This window comes from Corvus kubaryi, unplaced genomic scaffold (assembly GCF_017639235.1).
Source record: "Corvus kubaryi isolate FWS band 111438036 unplaced genomic scaffold, C.kubaryi_AGA036_p1.0 37383, whole genome shotgun sequence".
Taxonomy (NCBI): Eukaryota; Metazoa; Chordata; class Aves; order Passeriformes; family Corvidae; genus Corvus; species Corvus kubaryi.
This window is the reverse complement of record NW_024581125.1, coordinates 2,314,321-2,331,832: the sequence shown is the minus strand read 5'-3', so window position 1 is coordinate 2,331,832 and position 17,512 is coordinate 2,314,321. Positions and strand designations below refer to the sequence as shown.

At 46.1% G+C, this 17,512-nt stretch overlaps 1 protein-coding gene across 1 annotated transcript in view; it reads right to left on the bottom strand.

The window, feature by feature from the left end:
- ABCA12 (ATP binding cassette subfamily A member 12) overlaps window positions 1–5,524 on the bottom strand; it is a 79,413-nt gene extending 73,889 nt beyond the window's left edge. Inside the window, 2 exon segments of the mRNA XM_042035231.1 lie at window positions 1,221–1,314; window positions 5,120–5,524. Coding sequence (XP_041891165.1) covers window positions 1,221–1,314; window positions 5,120–5,188 — 163 coding nt within the window. The 5' untranslated portion in view covers window positions 5,189–5,524.
- Window positions 5,525–17,512: the final 11,988 nt, after the last annotated feature.

Below are 17,512 nucleotides of genomic sequence, written 5' to 3'. Positions count from 1 at the left end.
AAACTCTCTGTAACATGGGCTATCCTAACTGCATGTCTGATATTGGCCACTGTGTGCTCCTTTCTCACACCTCACAGAGGATCGAAGAGTTTCTAATCAGAGAATCACACCTGTCACTCACCAGGGTGAACATTCCCGGTGGTCAGATGCAGATCCCTCCCAACCACGTCTGACACATGGGATATAAACACTGGGAGCCAGCTGCTTGTCTCCTCTGCTGCCAGACACTGTCTCCTCTCCTCCTGCCTCAGTCTCCCTGCCCCAAACACAAAACCCCAGCATTGCCCATGCCAGGTCCATGACAGCCTGATGTGGGTCATCCATGGCAGTGCCTCTGCTATCAGCCAGGTGTTGAAAATCTTCAAGGTCCCTTCTAAGCCAAACCATTCTACGGCTCTATGATTTGATTCAACTCAAAACTAACACTGTGAAAGGTAAAAAAGCTCCCACCTGGATAAACGCCTTGCTCTGCTTTTACTCTGTAACTTCATGAACAAAAGTGCCCAGGGCTGGGACATGCTTCTGATGGCAGCAAGGACTCACTAATCAGCAGAAGTGCTGTAGCGCACATCCAAGTGCATCCCTGCTCTGAGATGGGCACTTCCTGACCCAAGGAGCAAGGCCTGCAAGCAAGAACCAGCTTGTGCAAACTCTTCACCCATTTGACCCCCAACAGCTACTGACCAACCCAAAGAGCTGCTACTTTTATTACAAGGGCTCACCTACACCATCAGTAACCAAGCAAGTTACTGCTCTTCAGCTGAGCCTTAGCAGCAAGATCCTTTAATGTGCACATTTTGCCTGTGGCATTCACGTTGACCAGTCTCATGTTTCTACCTCACCTCCATAATCACACTTGCAGCCTCTGCCCTCACTCATTTTACTGAGTAAGATCTCCCCCAGCTACCCTCTTCTCCCTCCATTTATCCTGGAAATTTATATTGCTGTCTACACAGCAGTATCCGAATAAATCTCGATGAGACAGTTCTTTAAAGTTGTTTTCTAATTATAAAGCTAATTTGAAAAAAAAAAAATCACGAGCAAAAACAACCTCAGAGGAACACACACATTTTATTTACAGCATGATGCATCCCAGGAAATCTCCACTGGAAACTACATGGAGCCAAATTTGTAAAAGTAACAAAACACATCAAATGAACACATCAGTCACTGAAATGAGAACTAAACCCCACAGACATAAAACCAAACCAGTTACTTACAGTTTTGCTGTGGTTCTGGAGGGAATTTGAGACGGATAATGGCCAAGATTATGAAAACAACCACAGGCCAGGAAATTAAAACAAACGACCATACCTATAAAACAGCAATGAAAATACATCGGTTACGTTTGTCACACTGATGCGTCCCAGAGCCTGTCTGGAATGTACAAGTGGTGCCCTAAATGAGTTATAAGGTGCATTGTAAATCACACCTGTCTTGGTATGCATACAATTAAAATCCAAGCTTTATCTATTCAGGAAGAAAAACTACCGAAGATTTTAAGAGCAAATAACAAGGCTGGAAACAGCACAAGGTTTCAGTCTGGCTGATAATTATGGGGGACAGTGTTTACCCAGCTTTAAGACACTGCTATGTCACAGTAAAGGCACGCTGAGAAGCACCAACCAAAAGATTGAGCAGCTGCAGTGTGAAAGGTTGGTTTCACTTTCAGTGAGATTATGGGTTAATAGAACTTTGTTTGAATTACACCCCAAAATTAAAGTGTTTGACAAGCCTACAGCATTTTTTCCCCCAAAATTTCACTGTTCTTCACAAACAGTTGGGCCTCATGGTAGAGCTGGAAGGAAGGATTTTCCCAGTAGTCATTTACAAGATGGTAAAGGAAGGGGTTTATGGAGTTGTGCAGCCAGCCTACAGAAGGCACACAGGAACACCCATCATCAAGATAAGATCCCTTATAAGAACTTCTGACCCCAGCAGCCCAAATCCCTGTCACCTTTCCATCTCCAGACTGTAGCAGTCCATACAGGTGAGCTGAGATGAATCCCAGAATGGTTTTGGTTAAAGGGACCTTAAAGCTGATTCAGTTCCACCCCCCTGCCATGGGCAGGGACACCTTCCACTAGCCCAGGCTGCTCCAAGCCCCGTCCAACCTGGCCTTGGACACTTCCAGGGATGGGGCAGCCACAGCTTCTCTGGGCACCCTGTGCCAGGGCCTCCCCACTCTCACAGAGAAAGATTTTTTCCTAATATCTAATCTAAGATGGAAGAGAAATGATGTAGAATTGGTCTAGCATGTTGAAAAACACATGAACATGTAGAGAACTCTTTTCTCTGACACGAGGATTGCCCCTTTCAGTGGACAAGAAATAAAAAAACACAGTCTGCTAATCATCTAGTATGGTAAACCAATCTAGGGAGGAGGCCCAAAATCTTAAAACACAAACCTTGGAGTTTTGTGAGCTAGGAAATCGCAATTATTCAAATAATCCCCTGCTTTTGCATTAGCTGGCTAGCTTGCTCCCATGCCTACTAGATTAAGAGTTTTCCATCCATCAGTAGTTAAGCTCAAACTACTCTGTGCTACAAAATTGTTGTTCTATCTTAGTGCCAATTTTTGTAACTGCAAAGATGTCTTTCTTCAAAATAATCCCATTTTTCATTGTTGTGTTGCTATTTTTTTCAGATCAGCACATATTACCCAAAACTGTTTTTCCAAAGTAATTCCAAGCCCATAACTGTGTTTTCAGTTCCTGTAACACTCACTGGAACATAAAGCCAAACAGACAGACAAACAAATCCTGGAGAGCAATTCAGCTTAAAGACGGTTGTTCTACAGCAGCTCCGTCCCTATCATCCCTGATGAGGTGACACAGGCTTGAAAGTAGGAGCAAATTCATGCCCCAAAATAGGCAAGTGACAGACATCAAACCACGAGGCACCTCCCCACACACCGCTCCACAGGGTGCTCCTATAATTTCAGCATTCAGCAACATTTTAGCTCTGACAGACAGTACCCTTCCTGCTTTTTATGTATACACTGCCAATTTGTAACAAGATCCATCACTGACACTGACATATTTTAGTAATTTTTTATATCAGATGCTTTCCCTATAATCAGTCCCCAAACACGCAGTTTAACTGTGATTAATTCGCATGCAAATGGTATTATTAATGTGTCCTCCTTGTTTAGCACCACACAGGCTAAAGTAAAATTATGGGGTAACAGCACAGAAACTGATATTAGTCAGAAGCTGCCTAAAGGAAGGGCCAGACATCTGTCACATTCCTGGGACAATAAATGAATACTGATTGTTCCTACTCAGGAAAATCGTTGTCCCTCCCCATTTTGAGCTAAAATGGTGCTTATACTCCTCACTTTCCAGACATCTCTTCCCTCGGTATCTCTGTCCTTTGACTTAATTGGGTTTAATAGTAGCTGGGCACATCAGTTGCAACATCACAGTATTCTCACTGTCCCAGGCATTTCCAGTGAACAAAAACAAGACAGCCACCCTGGCCAAACTGCTTGCAGGTGGAACATGTTGACTCGAATGGAACCACAACCAACCTGGCTCTTGGGACATTAAGAACTGTGATGTAGGTTGCATAATCCCTTAGCTGCTGGATTATTTCACTGCTAAAAGTTGATTTAATCTCTCAGAGCTTCCTTAGGATCTCTGGGTGAGTGCACATTTTCTCTCCCTCTCCTGCCTCTGTTTAAATAATGAAGTGCAGCATGCAAGAGGCACCAATATCTCCAGTTCCCTTTGGCACTCAGGCCCAACTTTGCTCCCAAAAAGATCTGAGTTTACCTCCTCACACCCTCTCCAGTCTGAGCAATCTCCCTAATTTGGAGCAAGAGAAGGAAATTAAGGAGGGTTGCAAGGCATGCATGCCATAAAATAGTCAGCAGTGGCCAGATTTTTATTTTAATTGACATTTCAGTTCTACAGAGTTGATATTTCAACTCCACAGGAAGCCAGAATTACAGCAAGTCAGACTGTGGTCAGAAGCACAGGTAGGGCTTAGTTGGCATTTACTCTGGGTACACAAGAGCTAAGAGGGACCCAAGCCTTCTGCTTTTAACAAGGCTGTTACAATTTCTCTTGAGAAATTAGAGGTAATTTATTGGGATTCTTCTGCATCTCAGGAAGAGTGTATTTTGCAGCAGTGAGGAACGCTCTTAAGGTGAACAGCATATCCACAGCTCCAGTGGAGCACCAGGAGGAGTCAGAGGCACTCAGCACCTCTCTGAATCAGGCCCCAAACCAAGAGATAGGGCAGGGTGAGCTGGAACAGACCTTGCAGAAGCACACAGTCATACAAGGCCTTTCACTTCACCCTCACATCATGCCCTCCATGGACATTTCTCTTTGGTCAGCATTTCCTGTGCCTGCCAAGGCATCCATTCCACCAAGGCAAGTTTAAACCCCGCCATGTTTGGGTTACCAGAGCACAGGTTATGGTACAGCTCCCTGAACTGCCCAGGCTTCTGCTGAAAATACCACACGCAGCTGTACCAAAACTGGTCTGGGACAAAACTACTCTGCCTGGCCCTGCAATGCCTCCCAAAGAAACATTTGCCTCCCTGCTGCTGCTGCAGCTCAGATCACTCTCTGGACATTGCTGGCAATGCTTTGTCTTTTGGAAAGAAAGACCATTGGGGTGTTTGATTTGCAGCACACTGGACTGCACTGGAAATCTGTCCTACCTGCATCTCTCAGAGCTACTTTTTTCTTTATCCATCCTTTACAAATGGCTCTGTGTAAGGACAGCCCCCATCACCCCCAAATCCCGGGTGCTCCTCAGAGGCTGTACACCAACCACAGGGTCTGCTCACACAGCAGCAGGTACAGAACTGCAGCCTTAACTCAGGGCTGCCCACGAGTCTGTGCATGGTTTTGTTTGCACAGACATTGTCCCGAGGGAACAAGAGCGGCATCCATGGTACTCCATCTGGACTCCTGAGCCCTCATGCATGAGCTCCAACACAAGATCCACCTTCACTTTCATGCCATTCCCCTCCTTCCTTCTGCCTCTACCACCACCCTCCCATTCTAACAGCACGACCTCCCTCCCTGCAGTGCCCCCCTCACTCCTCAGCTCCCGGTGTTTCCAGGTTCCCCCTCCTGCGCTCCTGTGTTCCCACACTCACCGGCTGCCTCTTGACACTCAGCCAGTTCTTCCAGAGCAGGATCCTGAGGTGCTGAGAGAGCGCAGCCATCCTCGGCTGACGCGACCGAAAGTGAGGGGGCTGCGTGTTCCTCCTCCCCGTGCTTAGGAGGCAAAAGTGGAGGCTCTAACCCAAAAGGGCATACAGTGTCCAATATCCAGGCCTCTGCTTCTTCCCCACAGCATAGCTCTGAAGCAGCTACTCCATCCACTTGTGGCTGCTGTACTCCCAGGAACTGTGGCTCTTGTCCTCACAGCAATAGCTCCTAGCAAATTCAACAGGTTCTTCCTCTCCGGGCGGGCGGGCAGATGCAGCAGCCTGCCTCCACTTGTGTTAATTACAATATCCAGCCTCTCCTGGATGCTCCCTGTCCAAGCCCTAACCGATAAAATGGATAGCATTCCAAAAAGATGCTTCTGCTTAAACAAAAGGTGATGCATGCCTCCTCCTCCTCCCCATGATGAAACTCCCTGTCTGCCCACACACCACTTCTGCTGGAGAGGTGTCAGCAGCAGCAGACTTAGGCCACTTGCCAGGCCAGTCTGACTTCCCTGAGTTCACAGGGAATGGCTGGGAAGAAAGCATTCACAGCCACAGCATGCATCTTCCTGCCATTGCTGATTTGGAATTAGGGGGGTTTTAATACTTATGAATGTCTCAATTAGACCTACCTGTCCAAGTAAATTACATGAAAGAGGTGAAAAATATATATGTAAGTCAAAATCTCAGGGACTGATCTAGCTGCTCAGCTTCTTGCATCTTCCCTTCCCTCCAGGAAATCAGTCCTGGGGTTCTCACTGACTGATTTCCGTGAAACACACCAAATCCACCAAATGATCCACCAAATGAATGGATCAGATTTCACCAGATTTCAGGGCACTAATCTGTCTTGAACACTCATTATTCAACTAATCATTGAATTCCCCAAGTTAGTGATACCTAGAAAGAACAGCCAGAGATGAGAGGAAAGAGAAAAGGCAGGTACAGAGGGAAACAATGACAGCACAGGGAACTGCTCACTGCACAAAAGGACCAGCACAAATCTGAAATATGGACTTGTCTAATGGGCTCTGGTCAGCTGGAAGAGCTCTGGTCCCCCTCAGGTGTCTGGTAACACCAAGATCATCCTCGAAGCACTTGGCAAACAATGGAAGACACGACTGTACTCAACAAATTCCACAAAGGACATCCAAAAATATTCCTGTACATGGCATTTCTTTCGGCCACAAACCAACTTCATACCTCAAAAATGAAAACCATCTTGAAGGAGTCCTTGCCAAACTCCACCCAGGGACAGAAGAGGAGCAGAGGAGTTTTGATCCAAGGGTTGCTGAAAGCACCAAGAGGAAAAGAGGAAGAGAGAGATGTGGTACTTGGTGAAGAGAAACAGCTTCTCTGGATTGGTGAGGAAGCACTGGAAAGGTGGGAATGGCAACAGATCCAGAGCAGTCCTTGCCCCACATACCTTCAATCTAAATAGATTGGACATTCCAATGGTGGGAGTGAAGCTGGAGCTAAAATTAACCTAAAAGGCTTCCCTACTATAGTTTTGATAGCAATGGGAAGAAACCTAAATGTCTAACCTCCCAGCTCTACATTCCCTTATTTTTTTTCTCTACTAAATACCCTTAGGAGGGAGAGGGATTTCATTTGGGTCTGTGAGTTGAGAACAAGCAGTGCTCCTTGGGACACGGTTCTGGTTCAACTCCACATAGGAGGCACAGCCGGATTCACTGCATTTGGTCCAAACACGATTTGCAAACTTCATTCACTTCCTCTCTGGGGCTGAAAAAAGAAATCCAAATATAGATAATTCTGCTCTGAGGGGGTAAGAGAGAAGAAATTTATAATTTCACCATTCACTGCCTTGCCAAGGCCTTCTAAAGCAAGTGTCTGATTGCTTCTTTTTGGTATTCAGTCAAACAACTGTTTCAAAGAGCACTATGATTTGGATAATAATTTTCCCAAGCAAATGCACATCCTTACTTCCTTTGTGAACTGAGTCAACAAACATTCCCCTTGGGAAGTACCCAAAGGATAATTTGTTCGAGATCACCACTGTAAAATCAGAATAACTCAATGTCAGTTGGCTCTCAGAGCACCTGCATTCAACTCCCCAAACACCACAGCATTCCCGTTCCAGAAGACAAGATGAGGACTTTATTAAACCATTATACTCTTCTGCTTTTTAATTCCTTTACTTGGTAATTCCTGCAGATGGCACAGGAGGCTGCGGACAAAGTGACCAGAGCAGGACCATGTCCCAGTGTGCCAATGTGCAAATAGCCCGAGGAGCAAAGGAGGGAAAGGCCAAATTCTTCCCTCTCCTAATACATCCTCAGTCGGTTTATTCCTCTGGTTGAACAGCTAGGGCTCTTCTGGGCTGAAGGGCAAACCCACTGAGGGTGGTTCAGATCACTGAGAAGAAAAGCAGCATCTGTTTCTGTGCCCATGGAGCTGAGGAAACTCTCAGGGGAGCTCTGCTCTGTGATTTTACCCAATGCAAATGATTAGAGCCATGATTCATCCCCTGTACTGCAGCAGTGGCTGCGGCTCACATCACCCTGCAGGGGCTGCAGCTTACAGGGCAGAAAGACTCTCCCCACACAGCCAGAATTCACAAACAGACCTTTCCTTGGGATGCTCTTTCAAGTAGCAGGAGGAGTTTTTATTTCCGTAGCAATGAGTGCACTTGTGCTTCCCAAGCGTGCCCAGTTACCTCTATGAGAAATGAAAACGGAGGCAAGTGATACAAGACAGAAGAAATCCATGAGTGAATGACCTGCAAGAGTACTGGAAACATTCTTGCAGGAGGACATGTCAGGTCCTGACGTGTCAGGGCTGGCAGCTGTGAGTGCCACAGGCACTGTGGGAAACAAGGAACAAGGGAGGGATCCATGAGTGGAGAAGATTGCTGTGGAGGAGCTGCTGCACAGGATCAGTCAGGGAGCTGAGGGCTCTCTCCAGCCCTAACACAGCGGGGGGATGAGAAGAAATGGCCACACTTACCATTCATGTCTCACTGGTTTCTTGGCCAAAGTGGCAGGTCCCCACAGCAGCACCATAAAATGCAGCTGACTGCTCATGAACACTCCTGGCTTGGCTGTGAAATACAAGGGGAGCTGGAGCAAGCCTGACAGGGCAGAGTATTTACCCCCCTGAAGTCAGTGCCAGCCACTGTTCCTGGAAGTGTTCAAGAAACGTGTGGATGTGGCATTTGGGGACGTGTTTTTGTGGTGAACATGGTGGTGCTGCATTGATGGTTGGACTTGATGATCTTTGAGATCTTTTCCAACCTTAACAATTCCATGGTTCTAACATCACATGCCCTTGCAGCACCAAGGAAGGTACAATTTAAAAGTCTGCAGCCAACTTAAAGCCCTGCCTCCCTCAGGTAGAGCAGCAGTTGCCTGAGGACTTGACAGCATTAGGCCTGGATGCACAGCCCTGGAGGATGCTGCAATCGCAGACAAATTCAAACACCACTTGAGTGTTGTAATGGTAGAAATGGAGAAATGGTAAAAAAAGGCTTTTGTTGAGCAGCCCACGGCATTCTCCAGGAGAGGCTGCACATACTCCCTGGGAATTGCTCCTAATTGCTTCCAAGGGCATGACAGGAGCCTGGAAATGCAAATTCCTACACATTTCCGGGGTGCCTAATTTCAGGCACTTGACCAAGACACAAGGTTTTGAGAGAGATGCTCACTCAGCATTTTTTAAAGAATTCAGAGCACTCAGAAGAACTAAAATGGGCAGCACTATTTTTAGTCAGTATGAAACTGCAGGTGATATGGCACCACCACGGTCCCATTCTGCCACCAAATGCATTTCCACTACTCATTGGTGATTTTTTCCCCCATATTAAAATGCATTTGCAAAGCAGCCCCTCCTGGAAGCAGTTTTTCCTCAAGTGGCTTGTCACTGTCATCAGTACAAGGATTACATCACACAGGGCCTGCTCCAAAGAGTTCAAGGCGAACTGTGCAGCTGATTTTTGGCTCAAAGTTCTTGGATATTACCTCCTTATTCCTGCAAAGCAACCTTGTTTCCAGGAACAAGCCCCCAGACCAAGTAGAGTTTTGGGATACTCTAATATCAGAGCAGTTAAGCATGAAAATAAATTTTATTTTAGTTCAAGTCCAAGCATCCTGCAAATGAATTAGAGGCATGACAAGCTGAAACATCTGGGACAGGATTTGCAGAAGAGCTCATCATTGGGGTTTTTCCTCTTACGTCAACAATGCTCTGCTGGAGCAGATTTAGGAAAGGGCAGGGAAATGCAACTTTTGGTTTTAAAGCCATGGTGCCTCTGTTCAGAAGTGCCCTGTTCCCAGCCAGTCTTTCACCCTACTCCTTTGCTCCCAAGGTCACCTTCAGCCACATCTGGTCCTAGCAAACCTACAGGTGCATGAATCACTTCCCACCACGCCCAGCACTGAGGGCTGGATTTGTGAGGCTCCCACACGCACACCTACCTTGCCACAGGGTTGCTTGCAGGCTTCGCACTCCCCCTTTTCCAGTGGTTACAAACCCCTGTGATCCCATCGACACGCAACGCTGGATCAGGATTAAAAGTTAGTCAGAGAAGACTTGTGGCCACAAAACGAGCAGTGAAAGGCAGCTGCTGCTGGTAGATCCTGGCAGGCACCAATAACCCCAGTTTAGTCTCTCCCTGCTACGGCAGAAGGTCACCAGTAGAGCCACCCCCCACTCTATTCCACCTTCCTGCTCGTCAAATAAGCCCAGCAAGGTACAGTTCATCAGAGAATGCACTGAAGCCGCTAACCTGGGGTCTGTTGTGCTCACACAGTTACGGGTGGTGCCTGCTTAACTAAAACCCTTTCTCAAAAGCCTTATTGTTGGGGCCAGGGCCCAACTCCCAATCTACGCAAACCCACTGAATCCCAAGGCTGGAGCAAGTGGGTGATATGGGAGGTTCATTAGGATGTCCTTTAACCCTTCCTTCAGATCATTAGCAGTGTTAAACCCAGATCTGATGCCAACAAGAGATGGCTATTAGCCTCCAAATCCTGACATTTCTCATTTATCATTCTTTGTGCTTTCAGCTGGTTTCCAATCTGCCAGCAACGCTCCTGTCCCATCACGTGAGCCTGGACAGCTGACAGATGGACTAATTAAGGATCACACTACTCATGGCAACACTGATACCAAGGTCAAAACAAGGTCACTGTGAAAAATAGATTTGACTTTGAGAAGAACAATTGGTATTTTTAAGGCTGGGCACAACTTGTGCTTTCCAAACCAAAGTGTCAGCAAAGCTGCCCAAAAAAGCTCCAACAAAACAGCTTCCAAGCTGAGAGGCCTAAGAACAGTCTGTAAGGATAAGGAAACAGCAGAGGCAGGATGTGCTTGGGACAACAGCTGTATCATGGGCGGGCTGTTCTGTAGGCAATGGAAACACATTTCCTGAAAGATTAAAATTGTGTCAAATTAAAAATTAACTGCATTTGCACATCAAACGAAGTTAAATCCTCAGTCTTGGCGATTTAATAAAGGTTTTTTTCTATGTTCCATAATGCAGTGGTTTGACCCAATACACATAATCATGCAAAAACCAGGAAAAAACATATTTTTTTATTATATTATGGGATAATAAAACACCTACTTATAGGTTTGCTCAGATTTAGTAACTGAGTCGTGAGCAATGTTTGTTTCCCCCATAGCTGGGGTGCATTCACATGTTCCTTCCCACATGGACTTTCTACAACAAGCACAAGACTCCCAGTCCAGGCACTTCTCATATTTTTTCTCTTCTACCTGGTTGCACATTTCAATGAAGTATCTACAGGGCCGATCATTTCTGTGGGATTTATCCACCAACAGGCTTGGGAGCTATGGGGAAGGGCAGACAAGCAACCCCACAAGCTCAATTTCTAGAAGCAAACAGCAATCTGAGAGCGCAGTCTAAGGACGCGGAGCCACTACACTCCTGCTGAATAGGTTTCTAGGGTGACTATCCATCACCAAGTCACCTGGGTGTTGTTACAAAATCAGCTAATTAAAACCACACCCTGAGATCTAAACGAGCACAGGAAGTGCTGATGAGTAATGACAAGTTACACAAGGCCTGTCAGCCTCCTGGAGCTGGGAACTTGCTTGCTGTAGAGAAAAATACGTGTTGTAATAATCCCTCAGGAGCACCGCAGTGATGGAGGAGTGCCGACAGGAGCACAGCGGGGCTTGCTTACCTACAGAGTATTTCTGTAGATATTTCTGAGAGCTCCTTCATTCCTACCAAAGGAAAGGTTAAAGATCTCTTTTCCCTCTTCAGGTCATTGATAAAAGGGAGCTGTCCCAAAAGAGGGTTTGATTCTCTGACTGACACGGTGGAGATGGGCAATCTTCACTGAAGGGCAAGGGAGGGTGGCTCTGCAATCAGCCTGGGAGAGAGTGCTCACCCCTCCTTTCCCTAATGACTGCAGCACCAGGCACCCTTCCCGGGAGGAATCAGCCCGGTCCTTCAGGAACTGCAGTGCACAGGAGAAGGGCTCATTATAAGGCATGCCCTGAGTTTATGGCCATTTCAAAACCCGTGTGTGCCTGAGCACAAGGCACACAGGCTGATCCTTGGAGAGCCAGGGAGCAGGCGTGGGACACGTGCTGGGAGAGGCAGCTCCTTGTGAGGTGCTGGAGGATGTGCTGGAAGATGTGCTGCCACCCACCTGGGCCCCACCTGCACACCCCGACTTTGCAGCTCCCCTCTCCCTGCCACCTGCATCCCTCACTGGTGCTTCCAAGATGTGTCCTCACCTCGGGAGGTGCCCTGTGAGATGCACATCCCTGGATGTCCAAGCAGACAGACCCCACTCTAGATTTACACCTCAGAGAGCTGACTTCTGCTGCAGTTTCATTTTTCAAACAGAAATGACAGCAGGATGAAGTCTTGTGTTGATATTGGGACTTTGCCATCACATGGAAGTTATCTTGGGCATGGAACAGAGAAAGAGGAGAAATTGAACTCCAGTACTACTGGATAGATTTGCACACCAAGTCCAGCACCTTCTCGACAGGCACAGATGGTCAATCACACCCAAACCAAGCCATGCTTGGTGGGCATAGAGTGATGCACCATGCAGGACCTCCTCAGCAGGTCAGACAGGTTGTGTTTGTGCCGGTCCCACTACGTGTGTGCTGTAAAGCTGAAAGGCAAGTTGTCTGCAGACACAGCTCCAGGACCTCTGGATGTCTGGCAGGCCTGGCAGACCCCTCTGACTATCAGCAAGGTAGATTGCTCCCTGTATTCTGAACTCCTTGGTCTGAAGTCCAAGACATCCCAAATATCTTGCTGGGTTTTGCAGCTTCTGGCCAGTATTCCCCTCATTGCCAATCTGGATGTCTGAAAATCTCCAAAAAGTGACCTTATTTGTTACCTCTTGGTTTCTTTTCCTTGCCCCCCAAAAATTTCTGTCTGGAAAAACTTTCACATTATAAAAACCCATAATAAAATACCCCCCAAACCCATCCCAAAGGATGAGTGTCCTTTTGGATGCCATTACAACTACCACAATCAGAAATGTAAGCAGCAGGACCAGTGGTAAGAGAGGAGCACAGGACAGACACTGTGCCTGTGTGTGAAGATTAACACCTTTGGGCAGGAAGTTACAGTCTGTCTACAAAGGGCCCTGCAGAGATTTATTATTTATGGGTAGTATCATTATTTAGAGTCCAAAGGTCTGCCCATTTCCTCCAGCTTGTTTCAACAAAGATCAAAGGAAGATTCACCAGTGTCTTCCTCTGCATTGCCAGAAGGTAGTAGTAACAATAGTAATTGGGGCTCTTTACAGTCAAAATGCTTACAAAAAACCTTTTCTAATTATTTAATAATGAGGCACTTGGTGATGCACTGGAAGCAACACTCACTGCCTCCAAGAAAACAGAAGTAGCATCAGATGTCTGCTTGAGGAAAAAATGCCATGGAAGAGGGTGCCCTCTGTAGATATTAATCCATGTGACCCTGGGAAGGAGCTAACTGATGCCTAGCTTTCCAAAACTAATTCCAAGACAGGCTGTGATAGATATATACCTGTATCTCACTAGAAATGGGTGAACAAGGCTTAGTTTGTGCCATCCTGACAACTGAAAGACAACATTAAGACTACTGAGGGCAAATGGGATTGTGTATTTATCTGAGATATAACTTCTTCCTGGAAGTTAAACCAGAGGATAAATGTGGAGGTAATATACAGTGTCAGGCAGAGGGCACAGCAAGGCATGAACCTTCTCACCAGTGCAGGCTGTTTCACTTGTATGAAGGGACCTGAAGTGCACAAATAACCTAACAGGTAATAGCAGAAATCAGCAAACAACAGATAATTGTCTCCCATTGGGAACATTTTTCCTCTCAGCCCAAGAACAGCAAATTGGGGACTCCATGATACCTAGACATGGTCTTCATTTGACTAATCCAGCTATTGTAGAATCAACATTTTATCTCCTGCATTTACATGAAGCAAATTGGGCACAGGTTCATTTGGAAAAAGGGTGGGCTAGCAATGGGACAAAATTCTGCAAGCAATTCTGTGCTGCAGGACTATTTTCAGATTGCTTTGGGCACAAAGGCTGCCCAGGAGCTCATCACTTGGAGGCAGGCAGGAGCCTCAGGGCCCCATTAATGTAAAACACTGCGTTCCTGCGCCACTGGTATTTATGGAATCTCCCCCAGTCCCGTATGTTAATGCCATTTGGGTGCAATTGGATATTTTGTGACAGTGAAGTTATCTTAAATTCCAGGGGAAAGCTGATGAAAACCGTGATTTAAAACATCCTTATCAAGCACTGGTTAAACAGTAGGTTTGGGAAGGGAGAGAGATTCTGGAAGAAAAACTGTCATGCATGGAAGAAGGTGAAATAACTCACATTTACACACACATAGCTACACACTGTGGTGGGAGAGCACAGGGATTTTCAGCATCACCTTGCCCCGAGTCTTGACGAGTGCCTATTTTTGTTTTGATTTTTAAAGGCATACAGAGCTGTGGCTGTGATGCTTGGAGTTCACTGTGAGCTGAGCTGGAACGGTGTGTCAGCTAACTGATGCCTTTTCCTGGTATTAAAATCAAGAGTCAAACACGGTTAGAAGGGAGAAAAGGCTTTTACCTCTGTATTTATTATAAGGATCCTTAGCTGCACCACGCCCAGGTGGAATGGGCTGAAATGCGCCCCGCAATGCACACACACGATAGATTGAGTATAACATTATAGACCTTACTAATTAGCATATCTATCAAAGATTCCCCAATGAGAGGCTCAAGTGAGCCCCCTCCCCAAGGAACCTTCCCCTGGATGGTCCTATCTTAGTTTACAAAATGTGTTCTGGAGAGGACCTTGGTGTCTGGGGTTTCTAAGATGTTTAGTCTCCTAGCTTAACAAAGTAAGTCTAAGAATGTAGGCTAGAAAACACTAAGAATACAAAAAGCTATAAAAAGGTATATAAAAGGGGTATGAAAGAAAAGGCAAAAAATCATCATGGCATCATAACCATGGACAGACTTCCACATTTCCTCAGTTCTCCTTGGAGTACAAGCAGGGCAAACTCAAATCTGCCTGCAAAATCCCTGGAAGAAACCATCTTCAAATTTTTAGCCCTTACATAAGCCAAAGTTTAAATAACCCACTTCTACAATCATTTCTACACGTGTTAAAGTCCACAGACAACTGAAAAGTGGAACAGCTCCCCACAAACGGGAAGTACAGCCTGTGGAAAAAATCCCTGCAGGTTTGGGGCACCAGGCTGTGGGAGCCAGAGGCCTCTCCTGGATGGCAGGAAGGCCCTGGCACACTGCAGGTGCAATGCAAAGCACCACCAAAGTCAAAGCTTAATATAAATATTGGTTAGAACTATTTCACTATTCAGATCTCAGGAAAGCTGGGGAGTCAAACATCTCCTTTTTTACAGGAGAAAATGGGAAAACCCCACACTGCCTTTTTCCTGGACTGGATGCTGGGAACTTCCAGACAAGGGCCTGTATCATGCATTGGCTTTGAGCCTTTTTTTTTTTCTCAATTTCTAGAATCACAGAATCACAAAATGGCCTGGGTTGGAAGGGATCTTACAGTCATATCATTCTAAGCCCCTGCCAAAGGCAGGGACCCCTTCCCCTAGACCAGGCTGCTCAGAGGATGCACAAGCAGCATCTCTTGCAGTAATTTTTTTCCACAGGCAACAATCAACAGCTCTCATCTCAATTGCAAATGCAGCTTGGTTCAAGTTTCAAAAAGCTCTGATGTTCTGTGTGTCTGTGGGTGTGCACAATTTACTGTGGCTGCAGCACTGCATTTGTAGGACTACATGTAGTTTTTTCTTTTTTAATCTCCAAGGCAGTTATCTCTGACAGTGAGTGTGTCACAGGACACTTCTTGCAGGGATTGCACAAATAAGCCTCCAGCCTCTTGCCTTAACAAGCTACGCGACCCAGCGATGTTGAGCATGACACTCCTTGTGTTTTATTGCTGGCTGCAAAGATTTGTTTTGAGCCTCTTTCAGTGCCAAAGGTCTTTATTGCTAAACAGCCCTTGCTGTTGAGAAATACGTGAATTTAATGTACTCATACTGGAATGCCTGCTTGGAAGGTCGTGGAAATGCAACTTAAAACTGCAATCAGCTCTTCCTTCCCCTCTTTTTTCATTCTGTCTCTGAGTTTTCTCTTTGCTGCTTGTAAACCACTTCCTGAGCTGTTTCCCATGCTGTAGCAGCTCTTAATGAAGCAGGCTGTCACCTCAGTGCTGCTCAGGCACATGAAAGGGATGATCTGGAGGAGGAAGATGCAGTGGCAAGTCTCACAAAAGCAGCATCCTGCTTGTGCTGCTTTGACAAGATGTGAAATAGTTCCACTCATCCCAACCATTTTATTAATAATCAAAATCCATCCACAGAAGAAAGCAGTGCTGGTAACACTTTCCTTGGCTGTTTGGCAAGATGCCTGTGGGGAGGACATGGAAGAATCTTATGAAGAAGAGCACCAAAGCCCGTCCTGGACTATTTCATATCTGGAAGAGGTCAAGGAAAGTTTCTGGGGACTAGGCTTTGGAGAGGCAATAGAAATCAGGCTTTTGAACATTCTGCATCAAAGCTCATCTGTTGCCTCTGTACTTTTCGCTAGGAAACAAAAGGCTTCCATGACAGCTACCAGCAGTTACAGGAGTGGAGCTCTCTCACTATACCGGGAGAGAAGTTTTAAGTATGTAAACGTGGCTGTGAATTTTTAAACAAGTCTGGCACCTTTCACGTTGCTTTTCAGCAAGCACTCTCCACTTCCAGCAGGAGCACTGACAGTTTCCTGGGAGCAAATCCTGTGCTGTATTCTGAAAGTACATCTGGAGTTTTATGCTCTCAGGTATTCAATTTTTCTCCCTGATGTGTCTGGTGCTGGGATCTGGGATATAAGTGAGAGCTCTTCTTTACTTGAAGCAAAAGATTCATTTTCAGCTCTCACAACTGAAAAGTAAAGCTGAAAACCATAGACTCTAAAAAAACATGGACATCAGAAAGGCCATCACAATTTTTGAGTGGTTTGGAGTAGTGAAAGTAGTGAAACTTTAATTGTGGTTGTCCCTCTGACTGTTGCACAGGAGAAATCTGAGTCTAAGAGTTATGCTCTCATGGTCAGTGAAGAGAAGCACACGAAGTAGTTAAACTATCCAGTTAATGCTCCAAATTTGATCACCAAATATTGCATAAGCTGCTCCTAAACAAGTTACAGATTCAGTATTATCTGCAGAAATAGTAACAACCAGCATTTGGCAGCCTCTGAGAAACCTACTAGTTTCTAATGGGCTGTTCACAGTGACCCCAAATAGACAAAATTAAGCTAGTAAGGTGTTCATTATGTATCATTTACCAGCTTGTGCAAGTGTCAGCCTAGAACTCAGGACCACACCTGACCTTTTAATAGACACGTTTTTCTAACCACTGATTTCTAGCAGGCTGTGCTGTAAAGCAGCTTAGCTTTTATCCCAGTGCCTGATCGAAATATCCCTCCTCCCCTCCAGCACTGAGCATCCCGCTCCATTAGTGCTCCACAACTCTTATCACACCTGCTCACTCCTGTTCCTGTGATGAGGTGCATTGTGTCTGCTGGGCCCTCTCAGAACACCTCTATTGCAGGTACAGGCCGTTAGAAATGGAACAAAAAAAGGCACCAAGCACAGAAGCAGTGGGGTGATGAGAGGAGGTGGTATCTGGCAAGGCAGGGGTGTTGGGATGGCCCATCCACGTCAAGGCCCAGGGATCAACGTGGAACATCCCCCAGGTCAGGGCCCTGACTCACACGCGCTGACGCAAACAACCGCAGCTGCTAAAGTGTCACTGCCTGTCCTGCCCCTGCAGCCCAGGTGACACCCAGCAGGGAACAGCAG